The sequence below is a fragment of the Pelophylax lessonae genome (genome assembly GCF_965119305.1).
Source record: "Pelophylax lessonae genome assembly, chromosome: 13".
Taxonomy (NCBI): domain Eukaryota; kingdom Metazoa; phylum Chordata; class Amphibia; order Anura; family Ranidae; genus Pelophylax; species Pelophylax lessonae.
Genome location: NC_138780.1, coordinates 55,472,838 through 55,493,991, shown reverse-complemented (window position 1 = coordinate 55,493,991; position 21,154 = coordinate 55,472,838). Strand labels below are relative to the sequence as shown.

The following is a 21,154-nucleotide window of genomic DNA, read 5'->3' as shown; positions in this document are numbered from 1 at the left end:
ACTGATGGGGTGGCACTGACTGGCACTAATAGGCGGCACTGATGGGCACTAATAGGCAGCACTGGTGGGCAATAATGGGCGACACAAAAATGGCAATGATGGGCACTTGTGGGCAGCACCGATAGGGAGGGCACTGGTAGGCAGCACTGATGGGGAGGGCAATGGGGGGCTCCCTGAGCCCTGATTGCCATCCCTGGTGGCCATAGTGGGCATCCCTGGTGGCCATAGTGGGCATCCCTGGGGTCATAGTGGGCATCCCTGGTGGTTCTAGTGCCACCCCCCCCCCCCCCCCCCCGAGGGTCTGCAATGGTAATCAATGATCTGATTACCAGTGCCGACCCCCCCGTCAGGGGAGCCGCCGATCGACGCTCCTTTACTCGTGCCTGTCACCGTCATAGGACGTCCGGTCAGGATAATACAACCACATTCCCGCCGTCAATTGCCTATGGGGGGGGGGCAGAAAGTGATTAAAATACTACACCAGAGGAAGCTTTGTTTTCTGTCTGCCCCTCGCTTGGGAGTCCATAGGATACAGCTTAAAAACCCCCCCTCACCCCTGGAAGTTGGAAGGACTCCAATATAGCATTCCCTCCCAGCACCCCCTTTGGAGGAACGCAGGACCATTGGAAAACAAAGGTGTCAAATGCTGTAACCTTACAGCAGTAAGGTAAGGGTGTAGCACACCCAGAAGCTTTGCTTATTTGACCTGTCACCATTCACTGTTTGGTGCTTGCAATCACCCACCAAATTCACGCCACTGTCACTTTATGATCGATGCTGCTACATATTATTGAATGGACTTATTTTACTAGCTGGAAGTTGATGTTTATATTAACTACACTGAATTTTATGTCACGCAGTTCACATTTAATATGTCACTTTGTATTTGATTTTTCCCTTCAAATATAGTCAATTTTCACATTAGGACGGCTACCCTATTGTGTAGTCTTCCTGCACTGGCATTTTGCACCTAGCACCTTATTCACAGCAGATGTTATCCTAGGATTTTCTACCTTCGTATACATTTGTTATACCATTGCACCTTTTTGGCACCATTAGCACTAGCACTTCAGATTTGTTTTTTTACATTTTGTTTACGAAGTACAGAATTTATTGCATCTGTGACACTATTCGCACTAGCACTTTGGATCTATTTTCTACATTTTGTTTATGAAGCACATGATTTACCCATTTATGTATTAACCCATATATTGATATTTGATATCAGGATAAGCGCGGCTTTAATATTTTACTTCTTATGATTGATCCAGTTCCCTATGAAAGGCTGAGATAGGAGTCGCAGCTGATCCTTTCTCCCAGTTCATTTTAAAATTTTACGATTTATTATTTTGATAGCGCAGGGGCTTTTCCCATTGTATAACCCAGATAATCATTAAGTGCTCTGTGTACCGTGATGTACAATAAAGAAATAAAGCTGGATAAAATATTTTCTATACCCACTAATATATATATTCTTTACTTTTATATCTATGCACAAATGGTTTGCCTTTCATTTCTATTCCCCATTTTGGAGTTGCCTAGACGTCATGATCATTACAGGTACTGGCTTTGCAACAGGATGTTATCACATTGCTTGCCTGAAATTCTATTTATATCAACAATTTGACTTCTTGCAACAAATACAACAAAAAACAATATATTATTGTTAGCTCAAATCTCGTCAGGAGGCAATTTAAAAGATGATATACGGCCCTTCAATGGCTGACCCCCCCTAGATAGTGAATTTCCCCTCATCCAGCTGGGAGTTGTGACGACACATAGCACTCAAACTTAGCGCAGACAACTGATTTTATTGCAAGTTTCGCTCATATTTAAGGCACGTTTTGAGCGGGAAAGACTGCTCCAAACTGGTTACATTTCATCAGTCAAATTAACAATAGCACATATCTCACAGAACAGTACATGAAAGGGCTTTTGTTTTCGCTATGCATCTGTGTCAATATGAGGTGTTCTTGTATCTGAATATGTGTTTTGTGGCAGAGTCGCCCCGTCTGTATTCAGTTGTCATGTGTTAATGCAAGCAATTGTCAAATGTGTTTAGGTGGTGTCAGTAATTTCCATGCGCAGACTTAACCCTGTCAAGTGTCCAAATGAATGAATGAAAAGGTGTTTAACATGTCGTCTAAATGCAAACCACAGCTGTCTGATGTTCAGGGCCGTATGAATGAGTGTCAGTCTGGCTCGTTACTATGTAAATGCAAGGGCCCACATTTCATCATAGAATGGGCATAAGCTGAAATATATATGAAATATAATAAGGCATGTTAATACAATCTTTCAATTATAATAAAAGATTGCTATGCGATATTAGTCACTGACCAGTATTTGCTCCAAAAAGTGTTTTCCAGTGCACAGGCAGTAGAAAAAGATCTTCATCCATAAACCCGGCTGATGAGTTTCACAAAAGAAAGTAATAATTGCTTTCTCAGCATCTGCGAGCTCTTGGGAACAAACTGTACAAAAGGTGGAGAAGAAACATTTAGTTAATCATAGAGAGTTCACAGTAACTCAGTACAAAAAATTATTAAAGCAGACAGTTAATTTGATTTTAGTGCAGAAAATTATAAAATGAAAATAACCAGTAGACTGACATTGAATTAATCAGCAGTCCCATTCATAAATGAAATATAACCCAGATTAAAATATTTAAAAAACAGGGCCACCAATAGAAATCGCGGGGCCCCATACAGCAGGTCTAAATTCTTAATTTGCTGCACAGTGCACCCTGCTGGCTAATCCACCTCACACAGGCAAAGGACTTTAAAAACCTAAATCGTGCGTTGACAGTAATCAGGCTAGCCACAGTTCACAGTAGTTAAATACAAGTTATCTAGCATATTAGGCACTTGGGGCCAAACATTTTTCAACACCTCCCCCACAAAGAAAAAAAAAATCTGAAGGAATTGTAGGTGTGGTGCTAACAATGGGAGGGGTCTTACCACCTCAAAATGGGACACTCAACCCCCTTCCTGCCCAGGCCATTTTTAAGTCTGTTGTTACACTTAAAACGACAATTACTTAGTCATGCAACACTGTATCCAAATAACATCAGTATAATGCGAGACCATTTTTTGCTATATAAATGAAAAAAAAAAAAAAGTGACTTTTTTTCATTTCCGTTATAAAATATTGCAATTAAATCTTTCTTTATAAATGTAGTCCGAAATGTATTCTGCTACATTTCTCATTTTTTTGATGCCATATAATGCTAGAACACTACAAACACAACCAAAATGACCCATGTTTGGAAAGCAGACAGCCCACAGAATTTATTGAGGCATTTTTTACATTGTAATGCTAGTCACAATTTTTGGGAAAATAAAGAAAATTAAATAAAAACATTTTTTCACAAATTTGTCATTTTAACGACTTCTGTCTCACACACAGCATAGGAATACTAATAAATTACACCCAAAAACACTTTCTGCTATGCCTTCCGAGTATGAGGATGCTACACGCAAGATTTTGTTTACAGTCTAGCGGCATAAAGGGGCCCAAAATCCAAAGCGCACATCTGGGCTTTTCGAGGAAAGTAGAATCACACATCCAATTTCCAGACTACCTATCACAATTTTTGGAGGCCCTGGAGCACCAGGACAGTGGAAACCCCCAATTTTGGAAAACAAATATTCCAAGATATTGTCTAAGAGGCATAATGAGTTTTTGACAATGTAATTTTTTGCCAAAGAACTTTTTTTTTTATAATATAAATCTATATATCTAGATAGATATACACACATTATACATACACATATATATATATACACACATATATATATATATATATATATATATATATATATATATATATATATATATATATATATATATACACATATATATACATATATACATACACACACACACATACATACACACACACACACACACACATATACATACATACACACACACATACACACACACACACACACACACACACACATATACATACATACATACATACATACATACACACACACACACACACATGTACATACATACATACACACATATATATATATATGGCCAGGCAGAGTTGTGGGAGGGGGAGGAGCCGCCTATTTAAGGTCAGGCCCCCCGCCTCTTCTGGGCTGCTGCAGGGTTTCATGGTCACGCCCACTGCCATGTCTTCCAGTACTCTGCTATCAGCAGAGCACCAGGAGGACGGCACTGTGAGTACTCGGGGGGGGGAGGCTGTGGCTCGGTCTCCCCTCTCCATTCCCCACCACCCAGCCGTACATCCCATATGCATCGCCACGAAGGGCAGTCCGCAGTATTCACCCTGCCAGCACCTCCCCACGCAAGGGGGGGGGGTTCGGGGAGACGCTCCCGCTCCCTTCCTTCCTTCTGGGGCGATTTCGGCGCCGGGGGATGACGTCACCTGCTTCCAGGCTGCAAAGTCCCAGACCTACACTGCTTGGCGTCAGGTTGTGGGTACTCCCCCGGGGAGGGGAGGCTTGCCAAACTTCTCCTACTAGGTTGTGCATGCTTCCCACCTCTTGGCCGTTTCCAGCTTCCTCCAATTTCCGGCTCTCCCTCAGCAAGAGCACTTGGAGGACGCTTCCGGGTCAGCCAGCAGGTACCCGGCATCCAGGTACACGGGGGGGGGAGCTCGGTCTCCCCCCTTTCATCCTCCCCACCTGCCGCCCACCATCCCCCCCCCCCCAGTCGCATCCCCCATTTCTCCTCCCGTCGGTGCTCGCTGCACCCGGCAAGAGACAGTCCACGAGCTCTGTTGTGTGACAGGCGACGCCAGGGGATGACGTAATCCCTGGGTCCCTGCTCGGTCATCCGTCATTTTAGTCCCACTCTGCAACTCCACCAGAAAGATGCTTCCGGGTCGGCCAGCAGGCACCCGGCAACTGCAAGTACCAGGGGAGGCTGCCGTTCGGTCTCCCCACCAGCCATACATCTTCTAGCTCCCTTCACTCCCGCAGGGCGGACCGCTCGGTCTCCCCACGTTCGGGCAGCAGCGGGGGGGGGGGGGCACTCTCTGGTCCCATCAATCCTCCATTCAGTGCCTGCCAGGTACAGTCATCTGCTCGGCCATCCGTCCGTAAGGATCCCCCCCTTCATTCCAGCACCATCAGCCGCATGCAAACCCCCCCCCCCCCGCCCTCCATTGCTTCTCCGCACTTCAGCACCTTGTCAGGGGAAAAGGAAAAAAAAAAAAAAAAAAAAAAAAAAAAAAAAAAAAAAAAACTTTTCAGGGAAACAAATAAATCTTTCAGTGCAATCCAAACTCAGCACCGTTCCCATTAGTTGGCACGATCTCCCATCCTCTCACTGCACGGTCACCATCCTTGCCCATGTCACCCTCCCCCCCCCCCTTTTTGACCTGTCCCAGCCTTCAATGTCCTCTGGAAGATTTTCCATGCACTTATATTCATGTGCAGTGGGGTCACGTTGTCACAAGTGACGGCAGCCCCGCCCCCCCCCCCATTCAGTTGTTTCCCCACAAGCGTCCTCGTTCTCCCAGGTTACTTCCAGGGACGGAGGACTTTTTCAACGTAGATTGTCGTCAGGCTTGGCCCTGAGCCAATATCTCTTTATCTACCCGGCTGCACCAGCCTACTCGGGTCTACCTACCTGCCTCTGGTTGCAGGTCAGTGGGAGTGAACCGTTTGTTGCTTTACATGTGTTTTAATACGGCCAATTTTGTCTTTTTGTTGATGTGTCTCATTAATTGATCTTTCCTTACAGGAACCACATTCCCTCGTTTTCCAGTTGCGTTCACATTCATACCTTACTAGTGGTGGCACAGTAATGCCAAGGCCTTCACACTCCCGTATCCTCATCTGGATTCTTGCCTGTCGCCCAAGGGGGCCTTAGATAGTCACATAGTCACATGGTAGTTGAGGTTGAGTAAAGACAATCGTCCATCCGGTTCAACCTGTGTAGGTATGCGTGGCCGTAATCATCTCTCATACCCCTGAATGTTCTGATCCTTGAGATGTACGTCCAAGATTCTTTTGAAAGCCACCATACTTCCTGCAGAAACCACCTGTTGTGGTAGAGAGTTCCACAATCTTTTAGCTCCAACAGTAAAGAACCCCCCACGTTGCCTGAGGTTAAAACGCTTCTCCTCTAATCGCATTGCATGGCCTGGAGTCCTCATGCAATCCCTTCGACTGAATAGTTTTTTTTTTCTTCTCTCTGCCGAGATCACCATTGAGATATTTATAAATTGCTATCATGTCCCCTCTCAGGCGTCTCTTCTCCAGGGATAATAAATCAAGCAATTGCAGATGCTCTTCATATTCAAGGTCCTCCAATCCCCTATTTAGGTTAGTTGCCCTTTCTGGATTCTCTCCAGCTCCAACACATCCCTCCTGAGGACTGGCGACCAGAACCGGACAAAATACTCCAGATGTGGTCGGACCAGAGATTTACAAGTGGAAGGATTATAGTCTCATCTTTGGAATACATCCCTTTCTTTATGCCTTGGCACACAGGACACGCTCCAGCCACAATCTTTGTTTCACGTCCTGGCGAAGGGGGGGCCTGATACCTGGCACCGTGCTGACAGCAGGTGGAAGAATCATGGGAGTAGAGCTGGCAATCCTGTGAGCGTTTCTGGGTTCATAAAATGGCAATACATCTTTGAAGATTTGCAGCACCAAAAGTAACATTCCTTGTTACACAGAAGTCATCAATAGGGTAAATCTGGCCATGTGCCCCCCCTCTCCCAGGGGTGGATCGGCCACAGAAGCCTGTCACTTAGCAGGGGACCACGCTCTCAGCCCCTCATCGGGCCTCCGACCGTCGCCCGGGGCCTTGACACATGCAGGACACGCTTCAACCACATACCTGGTTCATATCCGGGAGAAATATGTACTTTCCATGTCCCTGTCCTTCCCTCAGTCGTAGGTTCTGGTGGGCTCTCACGCTCAGGGTTGGCGTCCACAGGGCATGTCAGCGGTTGAGTCAGGCGCTTATGTCATCTCACTTCAAGGCGCCAACCACTCGTTCACCCATACAGGCGGCACGCACGAACACCATTGGACGTTCAGCCAAGCCTTTCAGACCCCTCACAGGTTATCACAGGCATGCTGTCTCACTTGGTCATACTCCTTCCATAATCACCTGGCTTGGGGCGGGGTAGTTAGGCAGGTCACTTTCACAGCTAGCCCGAGACCAACACCCATCCTCACGCGGAGGTACTACGCCCATCGGCCCAAATCATAGCTAGCGTCTCGGTTACCCTGCTAGTGTAGAGAGGGCGTCACCTTCCAGAGGCCTACACCCCGCCATTTCATTACTTGGCACAGCTCAGGGCCAACTCATAGACAGCGCCTCTACCCGTGGTGGGTTAGTCAGGGCCTCATGTCCCACTCTCCAGTACCTGTCCTCCGAAAAAAAAAAAAAAAAAACAAACATGGGGGGGGGGGTCCACGCCCGCCAGTGAAACATTTTTGTCTGCTTATGTCCCATGACCTTTTTTCCTTCATGTTTTCCAGGATCTCACATACTCTGACATAGGGGATAGTCCCTCCCCAAGTCTTGACGAGCCCTAGCCCGTCAAGGTCACGGTCCTTCCCAAAGATCGCCGCCGAATTGAGATGGGAGAGGAAGTCTGTTTCCAGCCACCGCCGGGAAGGCTGTACCTTTAAGGATATTGACGTCCAGTCCAGCTCCGCAGTTTGGGTCCGGCTCGCGGGGCAATGTGCGCGATGCCTCAACCCCGGACAGGGTATTGTGCACATCACACGGCATGGTATCCACCTCGGCATCCATATCGTCGTCCATCATCAATTGCTCAATCAAGGATAGAGTAATTCGAAACTCTGGCTCCTGCTCCTTTGGCATCCTTGGGTTTCCCTCCCAGGTTGTCGCAGGCACTCTTGCCTCCCCAGCCTCCATGGCTCACATCTCACCAACTCACATGGTCCCTCTCAGCATCAAGTAAGACCTCCTGGAGGGCAGGGACGTTAATCCCATGACCATGTTGCTTGCACCCCAGGACGTCATAGGAAGTTAGACCTGTAACCATGGTGACCTCTCCATGGCAATCGAGGCCATTGACCCCAGGTTGAACAAGGAATGGTCCATCACCAAGTTTGTGTTGGCTCTTGGACCATACAGGGACATGATTGAATTTCTTTTCCCAAGCCTTAGGGAGGAATTTGCATTCGTATTTGTACAAGGTGGTTGATTTGGGGCACTAGTATGTTACATAGTTACATAGTTACATAGTAGGTGAGGTTGAATAAAGACAATAGTCCATCCAGTTCAACCTGTGTAGGTGTGTGTGGCTGTACTCATCTCACATACCCCTGAATGTTCTGATCCTTGAGATGTAAGTTTAAGAGTCTTTTGAAAGCCACCATACTACCCGCAGAAACCACCTCTTGTGGTAGAGAATTCCACAATCTTGTAGCCCTAACAGTAAAGAACCCCCCACGTTGCCTGTGGTTAAAACGCTTCTCCTCTAATCGCATTGTATGCCCTCGAGTCCTCATGCAATCCCTTCGAATGAACAGCTTTTTTTCTAAGCTGGGATCCCCATTAAGATATTTATAAATTGCTATCATGTCCCCCCTCAGACGTCTCTTCTCCAGGGAGAATAAATCGAGCGATTGTAGACGCTCTTCATCGTCAAGGCCCTCCGATCCCCTAATTAGTTTAGTTGCCCTTCTCTGGACTCTCTCCAGCTCCAACACATCCCTCCTGAGGACTGGCGACCAGAACTGGACAGAATACTCCAGATGCGGTCGGACCAGAGTTTTATAAAGTGGAAGGATTATAGTCTTATCTCTGGAATACATCCCTTTCTTTATGCATGCTAATATTCTGCTGGCTTTGGCAGCTGCCGCTTGACATTGCATGCTGTTGCCTAATCTATCATCAACCAAGACTCCCAGATCCTTCTCCATTTTTGATTCCCCCAAGGGTTCCCCTCCTAACGTGTATTGTGTTTTTATGTTTAGTCCCCAAGTGCAAAACCTTACACTTCTCCATGTTAAACCTCATTTGCCATGTCGTTGCCCACTCTGTAATTTTGTCCAGGTCATTCTGTAGGATATCTGCTTCATGCTGTGCAGTCATTGCCCTGGCCAATTTTGTGTCATCTGCAAAAACTGATAACGCACTACTGATCCTGTCCTCAATGCCGTTTATGAATAAATTGAACAAGGTTGGTCCCAGGACTGAGCCTTGGGGGACCCCGCTTACAACCTCAGACCAGTCTGAGTATGCGCTGTTTATTACCACCCTTTGGACACGCCCTTTAAGCCAATTCCGTATCCAAGAGCAAACTCTGCTGTCAATATGGGGGCCCGGCTTTCCACGATTACCATAGTTTTCGGCCAAGGCGGTCGCGTTCGCCCAGTTCAACACCTGGGCAGACTGGGGTTGTTCTGCCGCTACTTCGCCGGGTTCGCTCCACCGGCCTGCGCTAACTGTGCCCCCCCCCCCTTTTCCACCCCACTGGAATGGCATATACTTGTTCATTCCACCATTCACAGACCACTCTCCAGTGTTCATGGACTGACGCGGCGGGCCATGCCGGGTTCACGGTTTTCTGGGGCAACAGGTGGCTCAGGGATAGTTGGCCGCCAGTAACCTCAAATCTCCCATCTTTCAACTCCACTTCGGGCCCCCTTTTGAGATTTCCCCCATTGTGGCAGCTGCTATGGGAAGGGGGGGTGCCTTTGGTTGGGCCAAACCGTAAGTGCTTCAGCAACAATATGACCACAGGCGTCACCTTTAAAGAGGGGTGGTTCTCCTCCCTCACCTTCATGAGTCATGTCAGGAGGTCCTCTTGGCTGGCCTTCACCTTGCACTTCCACTTGGCTGCGAACACGTGCCAGGCATTCTCAACACAGCGGCTGCTGGCCTTTCTCGTTCCAATTTATAGGTCTTCCAGGCACATCCCACGGCAGAGGGAGTCCAGAACGATCTACTGCCGTTCCAGGAACTCATCCTGGTTAGCTGTTCTCATGGCCCACCGGCACAGGCTAGTCCAGTTGGCACTTTAGCCAATGCCAGACGCTCTTTCGTGTGAGTCTGACCATCTTTCGTCAGGTTCATCACAGAGGTCATTACCTTTTTTTGGATCCATCGTCTTTTACACATCGTCGTGGCATTTTTCTTCTTTTGCCACTTAAATCTTAAATCTGGTGCACAGTACTATCAAACTCTACCTCTCTGGCGTACAGTTTCATATCATCAACATGTACCTCCGGTCACTGTACATTCATGGCACCAAGTCCCATCAAGAACTTTGCAAGGCATCCTTCGGAAAGACCGCAAGCCCACGTTTCGTCAACCTATCGATGGCAGCAGGTTCCAGGCTTTATCCAACGTGGCGGTCACTAGACTGTTCAAGGCAGGGACCACCTACCACGCGTTCCTGCAGCCAAACAAGTTCACCGGGAGGAACGTGCTCGGTACCACCTCATGTCACTCAGGGCAGGCGTAGTCAAGATGAACGATCATTTTGTCCGGACACTTCTACAGTCCAAGACCACTCAACCTGGGGCCACCAGTCAACATATCATGATGTCCCTCTCACCACGATTGGTGCTCTGTCCAGTTGCTGGGCCATCCTTATCCAGGTTTTGGCAGGGTAGGTCAGGGTCGCTCCCCTGCTGAGCCTTCAATGCAGGCCTCTCGCCATGCCCAGGTTCATCAAGTGCTTGAGAACCCCGCGGGGCAAGTGGGGGTGCGATCTCGCCTTCACCAGTCATTCTTTTCTTAGGGGCAGCATTGGTGGCCTTCAGCCACAGCATTCCAGTGCACTTCATCAAGAGGTTGAGACGGTGGAAATTGTCCGCTTACAGCTTTTGCATACCCCAAGCAGACAGCGAGCTCAGACAGACGTTCAGAGTTTAGCCGAATAACCTTCCGTTGAGTCTCCTTTCCCTTGGGATACGACCCACTTGCATACGATGCACTTATATTCAAGGTTACTTACACGCTCTCTCTTTTGCTCTCTTTATTTTACAGGCCTGCCCGAACGACGGTTTCGGCACGCTACAACCGTAGGTTATGTTAAATATGTTATGTCATGTTCATCTTGGCTCCATTCCCTGACCACAAATATATATACATATACATACATACATACTCCTACAAACCTGATTCCAAAAAAGTTGGGACACTGTACAATTTGTGAATAAAAACGGAATGCAATGATGTGGAAGTTTAATTTAAATATTTTATTCAGAATACAACATAGATGACATATCAAATGTTTAAACTGAGAAAATGTATAATTTTAAGGGAAATATACGTTGATTTTAAATTTCATGTCATCAACACCAGGGCTGTGGAGTCGGCAGATAAATGTTCTGACTCTGACTCCTCTGTATTAATGTATTAATCTTGCGACACTGACTTGGGTGGGTGGGTGTCATTGCAGTAACTATTCTGGCCACATCACTAACGATCTCTGGATAAACAAGGATGGCTTCTTCAACAGTAAGTTTTTAATGAGCGATCATACTTTTCTAAATTTTGTATATTTATCATTTTTATAAGAGGGAAAAGGCAAAATACAATTAGGTAGACATAATACCATATATTATTTACATTATAACGGAGGTAAACAGTAATAGCTTCAATAGTCCTTCTGTCTTGGGGAAAAGTAGCAACATCAAAATAAAAATAAGCATATCATAAGTATTCCCCGAAGAGCTAATCTACCTGATTTATGAATGATGGGATAGAGAAAAGGAATTTGAGGGGAGGAAAATGGGAGAAGAAGCAAGGGACTTCTCTTTAGGTTTAAGAATCACTATCTCCTATGTTTTCACACTGGTTCCTATCATCTCGAGGTGACAAATTCATTCCATCTATTCCAAATTAACTGATATTTTTCTATTTTATGATTGGCATTTAATACCACCTTATTAATCCACATGTTGATATCTGGTGGTGTCTCTTTTTTCCATTTTAAGGGAATACACAATTTCGCTGCATTAAGTAGGAACTATCAAATTTTTATATTGGTTTCTTGGGATGCTGGTTTTGTGGAGGAGGAAGAGGGCTGGATCCATTGTTAATTGAAATTCCGTAAGAGTTTGTATTATTTCATAGATCTGTTTCCAGAATTTTTCTATTTTAGGGCATGACCAAAAAATATGTAAGTGTTCCCTTTCCCTCTCCACACCTCCAACATCTGTCTGTTTGTTGAGGATATTTTATTTAATTTTACCGGAGTTTGGTACCATCTTGACAATATTTTATACTTCACCTCTTGTATTTTTGTACTGATAGAAGTTACATGGGCAAACTGGAATATTTTACCTCTCTCTATTTCTGAAAAGGTACTATTCAATTCTTTCTCCCATTCATTCATATATGTCAGTTGGTAGTTATCTCCATAGTTATTCAACATCGAATATATTTTAGATATAGTATGCGATAGCGTCCCCTTTTCCATATAAGTCTCCTCAAATTTTGTATATAGTAGAGTTATCTGATTAGGCTTTGGTAGAGTCCCCAGGAAATGTCTCAGCTGGGCAGCTCTCCAGCGGTCCAACCGGAAGTCCCCCAGAGGGTCCACCAATTCCCTCTTAGTTATCCATCTCTCCGATGTTAAAAAATGGTCAACTTGGAAAATACCCTTATCCATTAAATCTTTGAATTTTTTATCTTGATAACCCGGTGTAAAGTTAGGATTACCCAGTACCGGAAACAAGGCTGAGTTTCTTCTTGTCAGTTTGTATTGTTGAAATGTTTTTGCGCATATTTTAATTGTATGGCCCATAAGCGGGTGCAATTTCATAGAAGTTGGCAAGATTTGGCTACAGAATGGGGCTCTTCTCAGAGGTATATCAAATTGTGCCTGTTCCATACTTGGCCATCATTTTATTTCCCTATGACGGCACCAGTCAACAAATCTACCCAGCTGTATGGTCTGGTAGTACCTCCCTATATCTGGAACAGATAATCCTCCTTTTTGTAATGTCATGACCCTCTTACTCAGTCTAGGATGTTTGGCTGCCCAAATAAATTCCTTCAATGTACTGTCTATTTGTTTAAAGAATTTCTGCGGTATGTGTATAGGTAGAGTTTGAAAAAGATACAACAATTTTGTTGAAATAGACATTTTTACAATATTACATCTGGCCAGCCACGAAAACAATCCCTTGCCCCATTTTCGTAGCAGGGTTCGTATAGACTTCATCAATACAGGATAATTTTCGCCATATAACAGAGAAATATGGCGTTATTTGCAGTCCTAAATATTTCAGTGCTCTACTTGTCCAGTTTAATCCAAAATTCGACTTTAATTGATGCATCAATTTTTGTCCCAGCCCCACTCCCATTGCCTCAGATTTTTTTACGTTTATTTTGATATTAGATAATTCTCCATATTCGCCGAATTCTCTCAGAAGATTAGGGAGTGAGATAATCGGGTTGGCGAGAGTGAACAGCATGTCGTCCGCGAAGGCAGATATCTTACGTTGAAATTGACCAATTTTAATACCTGCTATATCTGGATTTAGCCTTATTTTGCATAGGAAAGGTTCCAGCTTCAGGACGAATAACCGGGGTGAGAGAGGACATCCATGTCTAGTTCCGTTCTGAATCAAAAAGTCTTCCGACAAGATGCCGTTCACTCTCGCCGTCGCCGAAGGTATGGAGTAAATCTGTGAGAGCCAGTTCAATACCGTTTCATCTATACCCACGTATCTCAGTACCGCCATCATAAACTTCCAGCTTACTCTATCAAAAGCTTTTTCAGCGTCTGTGCTTATAAATATGCTTTTTATCTGTTTTGTGCTGGGCTACATGTAACAGGTTTAATACTTTTGTTGTGTTGTCGCGGGCTTCTCTCGTCGGTATGAATCCCACTTGATCTAGATTCACCAGTTCTACTAGATGTTTTTGAATTCTGGTAGCTATAATTTTTGTAAATATTTTTAACTCTGTATTTAATAGAGAGATGGGTCTGTAGCTAGAGCAGGATGCTGGATCTTTATCTTCCTTAAGTATTACTGTTATGTGGGCTTGAAGTGTTTCTCTCAATATTTCCTTGCCTTTACCCCATGCATTGAACATTTCCACCATAAATTTCTTTAACTGGGGTGCAAACATTTTGTAATATTGAATAGTATATCCAACTGGGCCTGGTGCTTTCCCTACTTTGGAGCTGGAAATTGCTGCATCTATTTCTTCCTCTGTAATCTCAGAACCCAAATCCCCTCTTTCGCTTTCTGATAAGCGAGGCATCTGAGATGTTTCTAAATACTCCTCTATTTGAGATGGTTTCAGGCTCTGGAGGTTTCAGATTGTATAGTGATGAATAATAGGATTTAAATTCTTGAGCTATTTGTCTTGATAGCACTACTTTCTGGCCGTTTCTCGTTATTTGTGGGATATATGTATTTAACGTCTGTTCTCGCAGGCTCTTGCCAAGGATTTCCCACACTTATCTCCCATTTCATATGCATTTTTACGGCTGATCTGTAATGCTGATCTTGCTTTATAAAAGAGAATGTCGGTAATTTCCTTCCTAATACCTATCAATTTGTCTTTCGTGGTTGGAGAATTATTATGTTTGTGAGTCGCTTCTAGTTTTTGCAGTTTTGATAGAAGGGTCTCTAATCGTGCCATTCGTTTTTTAATTCTAGAACCGTGCTTAATCATGATACCCCTTATTACAGCTTTGTGTGCTTCCCAGATTATACTTGAGTCTGTCTATTGTCTTATTAATTAGAAAGAATTCTTCCATTTCTTTTTTAATGTCTATCCTGACAGTTCCATCCTGCAGTAGGCTTTCATTAAGCCTCCATGTTTGATGCCCCCCCCCCCTTGTTCCTTTCTTAATCCATACTCCATCATTATTGGGTGTGATCTGACCAGGTAATCGGGCCTATCTGTACATTAATTGCGTGTAGTTGGTTATGTGGGATGAAAAAATAATCAATCCTCAAGTATTGTTGATGTACCGAAGAAAAGAATGTGTAATCTCGTTCATCCGGGTGCATTAAGCGCCATGCATCTTTCAACTGGGCGCCATACAGGGCATTTGATATGTGTTTTCTAATTCTTACAGGGGTTGAAGAATGCCCTAGTGAGGTATCCTCTGAGGGTATCAATGGGATATTAAAATCACCTCCAACTATTAAATGGCCTTCTTTGTAATCTGACAGTTCCCTTATCTTATTCCCAATAAATTCGTCTTGCTGACTATTAGGTGCATATAATGTAGCTAATGTGACCTTGACATTTTCTATGGTTCCCTTTAGAAATAATGATCTCCCATTAGGGTCTTTGGACATCTGTTCATATTTCCATGGAACATTTTGAGCTATAATACACCTTTGGATTTAGTCTCTACGTTTGTTGCATGGTATGATATTGGATAGAATCTATTTTTTAAAATTGGTAATTTGTCATCTCGAAAATGTGTCTCCTGTATGAAGGCTATGTCTACCTTTTTAAATCATTTAACAAGACTCTTCTCTTTTCCGGTATATTAAGTCCCTTTGCATTTAACGTTAATATACGTATTGCTTCCATTTTCCTCCCCTCGACACCAAGATTGTAGGGGAAAAAAAACCCAAAAAGAAAGAAAACCTACTCTCGGGGGCCTAAATCTAATGGAGGCCCGGACTTCAAAAAAGTATACTGCATCGCTCTTCATCTTTCGCAGTTGTTCCCTTATCCCCATAAGCCCAATAAGGTGAAAGAACAAGAGAAAAAAAAAAGAAAAAAATATATTATATATATTTCAGACCCCAATGGGGATATATTAAATCAAAATCCAAATAAAATTATCTAGTGATGAGTGAAATGTATATTATAGTGATAAAAAAGGAAAAAAACTCACCGCAACACCGTGCAGCCTAAAAAAGGAAAAAAAAAAAAAAATACAACATCATCTGTGCAGCTTAAAAGAGGCAGGGGAAAAAAAAGGTGGAATTCAGTATACACTCTATGTGTTTCCCAGATTTGTCTGGTTGTGGTCAACCTTATAAACCTTATATGTGTTATGTGTTTTTACATCCTTCACTAACATTACTCATCCAATGGGGAAGGGAGCCTAGTTCAAACAACTATGGTGAGAAAATATAAGATACAAGAGACAAAGCAATATCCTTAAATACATTGGGATTTTGGGGGCTTGTATCCATCAAAAAAAAAAAAAAAAAAAAAAAAAAAAAGAATTTTCCCTGCTCTTTCCCCCTGTCTCTATGTTCCCCCATATTTCCAGAAGAGAAAAAAAAAAGAAAAACCCCTATATGCTCTCTTCCCTCTTAGTAGGGAGAGGTGGGGCAAAAAAATAAATCAATAAAAAAAAACGGGGGAGTAAGGGGGTAGTGGGGGAAGGGGTCCATCAGGAGTCGCTCAGCCGTCCGGCTATCATCTCCTACTCCTCTTCACCTCCATTGTCCACTCGTTGAAGATTCAATAGGGCTATTTTTCTTAGATTTTACCAACGTTCTTCCACTGACCCTGGGCTGTTTTTCCTTTTTCCCTGTCTCTGGTTGCCAGTCTTTGGAAAATAAGATCCATGGGGAATGTCCATAAGCCAGTTCGGCACTTGTATGGGGTCCATCTCGAGGAATTTAAATAATTCATCCAGATCACTTGGGTTCCTCAGTGTGAATGACCTGGGTCCCTTCCGTATAGTCACCGAGAGCGGGTACCCCATCTATAAAGTATAGCCTTTTGTTTTGACTTTGTCCAGTAAGGGGCGCAATATGGCTCTTAGTTGTAGGGTAGGTCTTGATACATCTGTTAGTATCTTGATTTTAGACGTTTCATAGTCGATTGTACCCAAGATCCATACCCTCCGTAGGATCTCCTCTTTTTGCTGGAATCTTAACAACCGGCATAGTACATCCCGAGGTTTACTCGCATCTAGTTGTCTGGAAGTGGTAATTCTGTGTACTCGGTCTATCTCTATGTTTCCAGGGAATTCGTTCCTCAATTTTTTTGTTTTTTACTTTTTCTCTTAAAAATGTTCCCCTTCTCCTTCTTTGCCCTCCAATAGCCCTTTTATCCTTATATTGTTGCGACGACTCCCATCTTCCATCTCTTCCATTTGTAACTGCATTAGGGTAATCCTCTCCATATTTAACTCTTTGAACTCTTTCATCTTCGATACTCTAATTGAAACTTCTGATATAGCTTTTTCTTCACATTGTACTCTATTAGAGACTTCTTTTAGCTCCCTTCTCACTTATTGTATAGCTTTCTGATATTTTTCCTCCAATCTTAAGATCAAGGATTCTATTTCCATTTTAGTTGGGAGGGCTTGTATAAGGTCTCTAATATCCATATTAGAGATTATATTGGAGTTAGGATCAGCCGCACTATATCGCAGGCCCGCCTCTTTGTCTGGCTGGGGGAGTGTTGTGATTGGGGGGGGGGGGGGGGGAGTGCCATTGTGGGGTCAGGCTGGGCACAATTCACACTTGCATCAATTGGGCTCTCTATATTTTTATCACAGGGAGTCTCTTGTATAGGAGTAAAGTATGATTGTATAGCTCCCACTTGCTTAACGTCTAATAGCCCCTTTACAGTTGAGCAGGTCTTAGGTTTTTTTATTTATACTTTGCAACCACAATCACATGACTCAGCTTAGTTCTTACTTCAACTGCAAGTTTTATTAAGGTTACTTATTTAGACCCTTAGAACTTCTAATCAGAGTTTTTAGTCTGTAGCCTTTAATAAGCAGGTGAAGAAGGGTGGATCCGAGACATATAAAAACCATACTAGCTTGAGTATATGTATCACAGCCTATTCAAATAATACCCCCGTTTGATTTTTCTCTCTCAATACATAAGAGTTATAGCAGCTACGCACTGGGTTACTTGTCCACTCAGGGTAAAATCAGAAACATCCTACCACAGCTTCATGACATTGTGCTTTGGTTGTAGTTTATACCTCATGGTTTCCCTTTCCTGTTCAGGATACTGCTGGGCTCATATGGTGTGCAGATAGGAGGGAATCCAGTCTCCAAGCCGAGTCTGCTACTGCCACTTCTTCAGCTTCACCTTCCACCTCGCTGCAAAGTTGAGGGTGCCAGTCTCGGGTTTCGTCAGACCTCCAAGCAGGGTATAGCGATATCCAGGTCTGTGCTAAAGGCTGCTTGGAGAGTCAGGCGTGGGGCTGTTTGCAGGGCTTCAGGGTGTCTGAGACCCATTCTGCGGGAGTTGCCTTGTTCAGGGCTTCATCTTCCGGGTCCGGCTGGATGGGGAGAGCGAGAGATCGCCGCCAAGCGCTCACATGATCATGCTGACATGCCCCCCGCAATCATACTTTTCAACCTTTTAGTGCTTTATAAAAACTCATGTTGGAATTTTTTTATTTGGACATTTACTGGTTATGTAACGCTTATGCGACGTCACTTTCCTTTAGCAACTTCCAATTTGTCTAAGAAGGAATCAAAGTCTAATTCTTCGTTTGAAGAAGATGATCTTGAGTTACCACTATTGCTTATAAGAACTTCATCCTGTGGAGGTATTTCAGGTCGTAATCCCTTCATGCGAACTGCTACATCATAGAGGGCCTTTTTCTTAGTAGCAGTCCGTTCACTGTTCAATAAAAGTCAGCTCATTGGGTCGACATAAATAGCCGCTATCAAGATTTCATTTTCCAGCAAAAGACTCTCTTGTCATCATTGAAGATGCAATGCCCTCAGCTATTAACCCTCCATTTTTGTTCAGGCGATATAACAGGCTCTTCCATTCCAAGAGGAATTTACCCGGGTTTAGATCGTCACATTGCAACCTCTTGGTGACAGTGAAGGGGTGAGAAAGAAGGTTTTACAGCTCTTTTGTTTGTGTCCACTGGCTTTCAGTTAATGAAAGATTTTCATTGTCCATTTCTTCTATGAAGTCTTTAAGTTCAAGCAAACACTTCACCATTAAATAAGTGCTTCCCCAGCGAGTTGCTGAAAGGTATATCCAAGTTCCCAATGCTGCGGCAAAATATAGTGGAGCAATATCAGAAAGGAGTTTCTCAGAGAAAAATTGCAAAGAGTTTGGATATTATGCACTGTAGAGGATGATAACTTCAAAGATTCAGAGAATCTGGAGCAATCTCTGTGCGTAAGGGTCAAGGTCAAAAAACCATATTGGATGCCTGTGATCTTCGGGCCCTAAGACGGCACTGCATCACATACAGGAATGCTACTGTAATGGAAATCACAACATGGGCTCAGGAATTCTTCCAGAAAACATTGTCGGTGAACACAATCCACCGTGCCATTCGCCGTTGCCGGCTAAAAAACTCTATAGGCCAAAAAAGCCATATCTAAACCTGATCCAGAAGCACAGGCGTTTTCGCTCGGCCAAGGCTCATTTAAAATGGACTGTGGCAAAGTGGAAAACTGTTCTGTGGTCAGACGAATCAAAATTTTAAGTTCTTTATGGAAAACTGGGACGCCATGTCATCCGGACTAAAGAGGACAAGGACAACCCAAGTTGTTCTCAGCGCTCAGTTCAGAAGCTTTCATCTCTGATGGTATGGGGTTGCATGATTGCATGTGGCACGGGCAGCTTACACATCTGGAAAGGCACAATCAATGCTGAAAGGTATATCCAAGTTCTAGAACAACATACAGTGGGTACGGAAAGTATTCAGACTCCCTTAAAATGTTTTCACTCTGTTATATTGCAGCCATTTGCTAAAAGCATTTAGGTTCATTCTTCTTCCTCATGAATGTACACATAGCACTCCATACTGACAGAAAAACACAGAATTGTTGACATTGTTGCAGATTTATTAAAAAAGAAAAACTGAAATATCACATGGTCCTAAGTATTCAGACCCTTTGCTGTGACACTCATATTTAACTCAGGTGCTTTCCATTTCTTCTGATCATCCTTGAGATGGTTCTACACCTTCATTTGAGTCCAGCTGTCTTTGATTATACTGATTGGACTTGATTAGGAAAGCCACACACCTGTCTATATAAGACCTTCCAGATCACAATGCATGTCAGAGCAAATGAGAATCATGAGGTCAAAGGAACTGCCTGAAGAGCTCAGAGACAGAATTGTGGCAAGGCACAGATCTGGCCAAGGTTACAAAAAGACTTCTGCTGCACTTAAGGTTCCTAAGAGCACAGTGGCCTCCATAATCCTCAAATGGAAGACGTTTGGGACGACCAGAGCCCTTTCTAGAGCTGGCCTTCCGGCCGAACTGAGCTATCGGGAGAGAAGAGCCTTGATGAGAGAGGTAAAGAAGAACCCAAAGATCACTGTGGCTGAGCTCCAGAGATGCAGTCAGGAGATGGGAGAAAGTTGTAGAAAGTCAACCATCACTGCAGCCCTCCACCAGTCGGGGCTTTATGGCAGAGTGGCCCGACGGAAGCCTCTCCTCCGTGTAAGACACATGAAAGCCCGCATGGAGTTTGCTAAAAAACACCTGAAGGACTCCAAGATGGTGAGAAATATGATTCTCTGGTCTGAGGAGACCAAAATAGAACTTTTTGGCCTTAATTCTAAGCGGTATGTGTGGAGAAAACCAGGCACTGCTCATCACCTGTCCAATACAGTCCCAACAGTGAAGCATGGCGGTGGCAGCATCATGCTGTGGGGGAGTTTTTCAGCTGCAGGGACAGGACGACTGGTTGCAATCAAGGGAAAGATGAATGCAGCCAAGTACAATGATATCCTGGACAAAAACCTTCTCCAGAGTGCTCTGGACCTCAGACTGGGCCGAAGGTTTACCTTCCAACAAGACAATGACCCTAAGTACACAGCTAAAATAACGAAGGAGTGGCTTCACAACAACTCCGTGACTGTTCTTGAATGGCCCAGCCAGATCCCTGACAAACCCAATTGAGCATCTCTGGAGAGACCTAAAAATGGCTGTCCACCAACGTTTACCATCCAACCTGACAGAACTGGAGAGGATCTGCAAGGAGGAATGGCAGAGGATCCCCAAATCCAGGTGTGAAAGACTTGTTGCATCTTTCCCAAAAAGACTCCTGGCTGTATTAGATCAAAAGGGGGCTTCTACTAAATACTGAGCAAAGGGTCTGAATACTTAGGACTATGTGATATTTCAGTTTTTTTTTAATAAATCTGCAACAATGTCAACAATTCTGTGTTTTTCTGTCAGTATGGGGTGCTATGTGTACATTCATGAGGAAGAAGAATGAACTTAAAATGATTTTAGCAAATGGCTGCAATATAACAAAGAGTGAAAAATTTAA

At 44.0% G+C, this 21,154-nt stretch overlaps 1 protein-coding gene across 1 annotated transcript in view; it reads right to left on the bottom strand.

Annotated features, from left to right (window-relative positions):
* The window catches only part of ZFYVE26 (zinc finger FYVE-type containing 26), a 1,347,068-nt gene that overhangs the window by 1,204,411 nt on the left and 121,503 nt on the right, over nt 1-21,154 (bottom strand). The window contains exon 5 of the mRNA XM_082275187.1: nt 2,341-2,474. Coding sequence (XP_082131313.1) covers nt 2,341-2,474 — 134 coding nt within the window. The remainder of the gene's footprint in view (nt 1-2,340; nt 2,475-21,154) is intronic.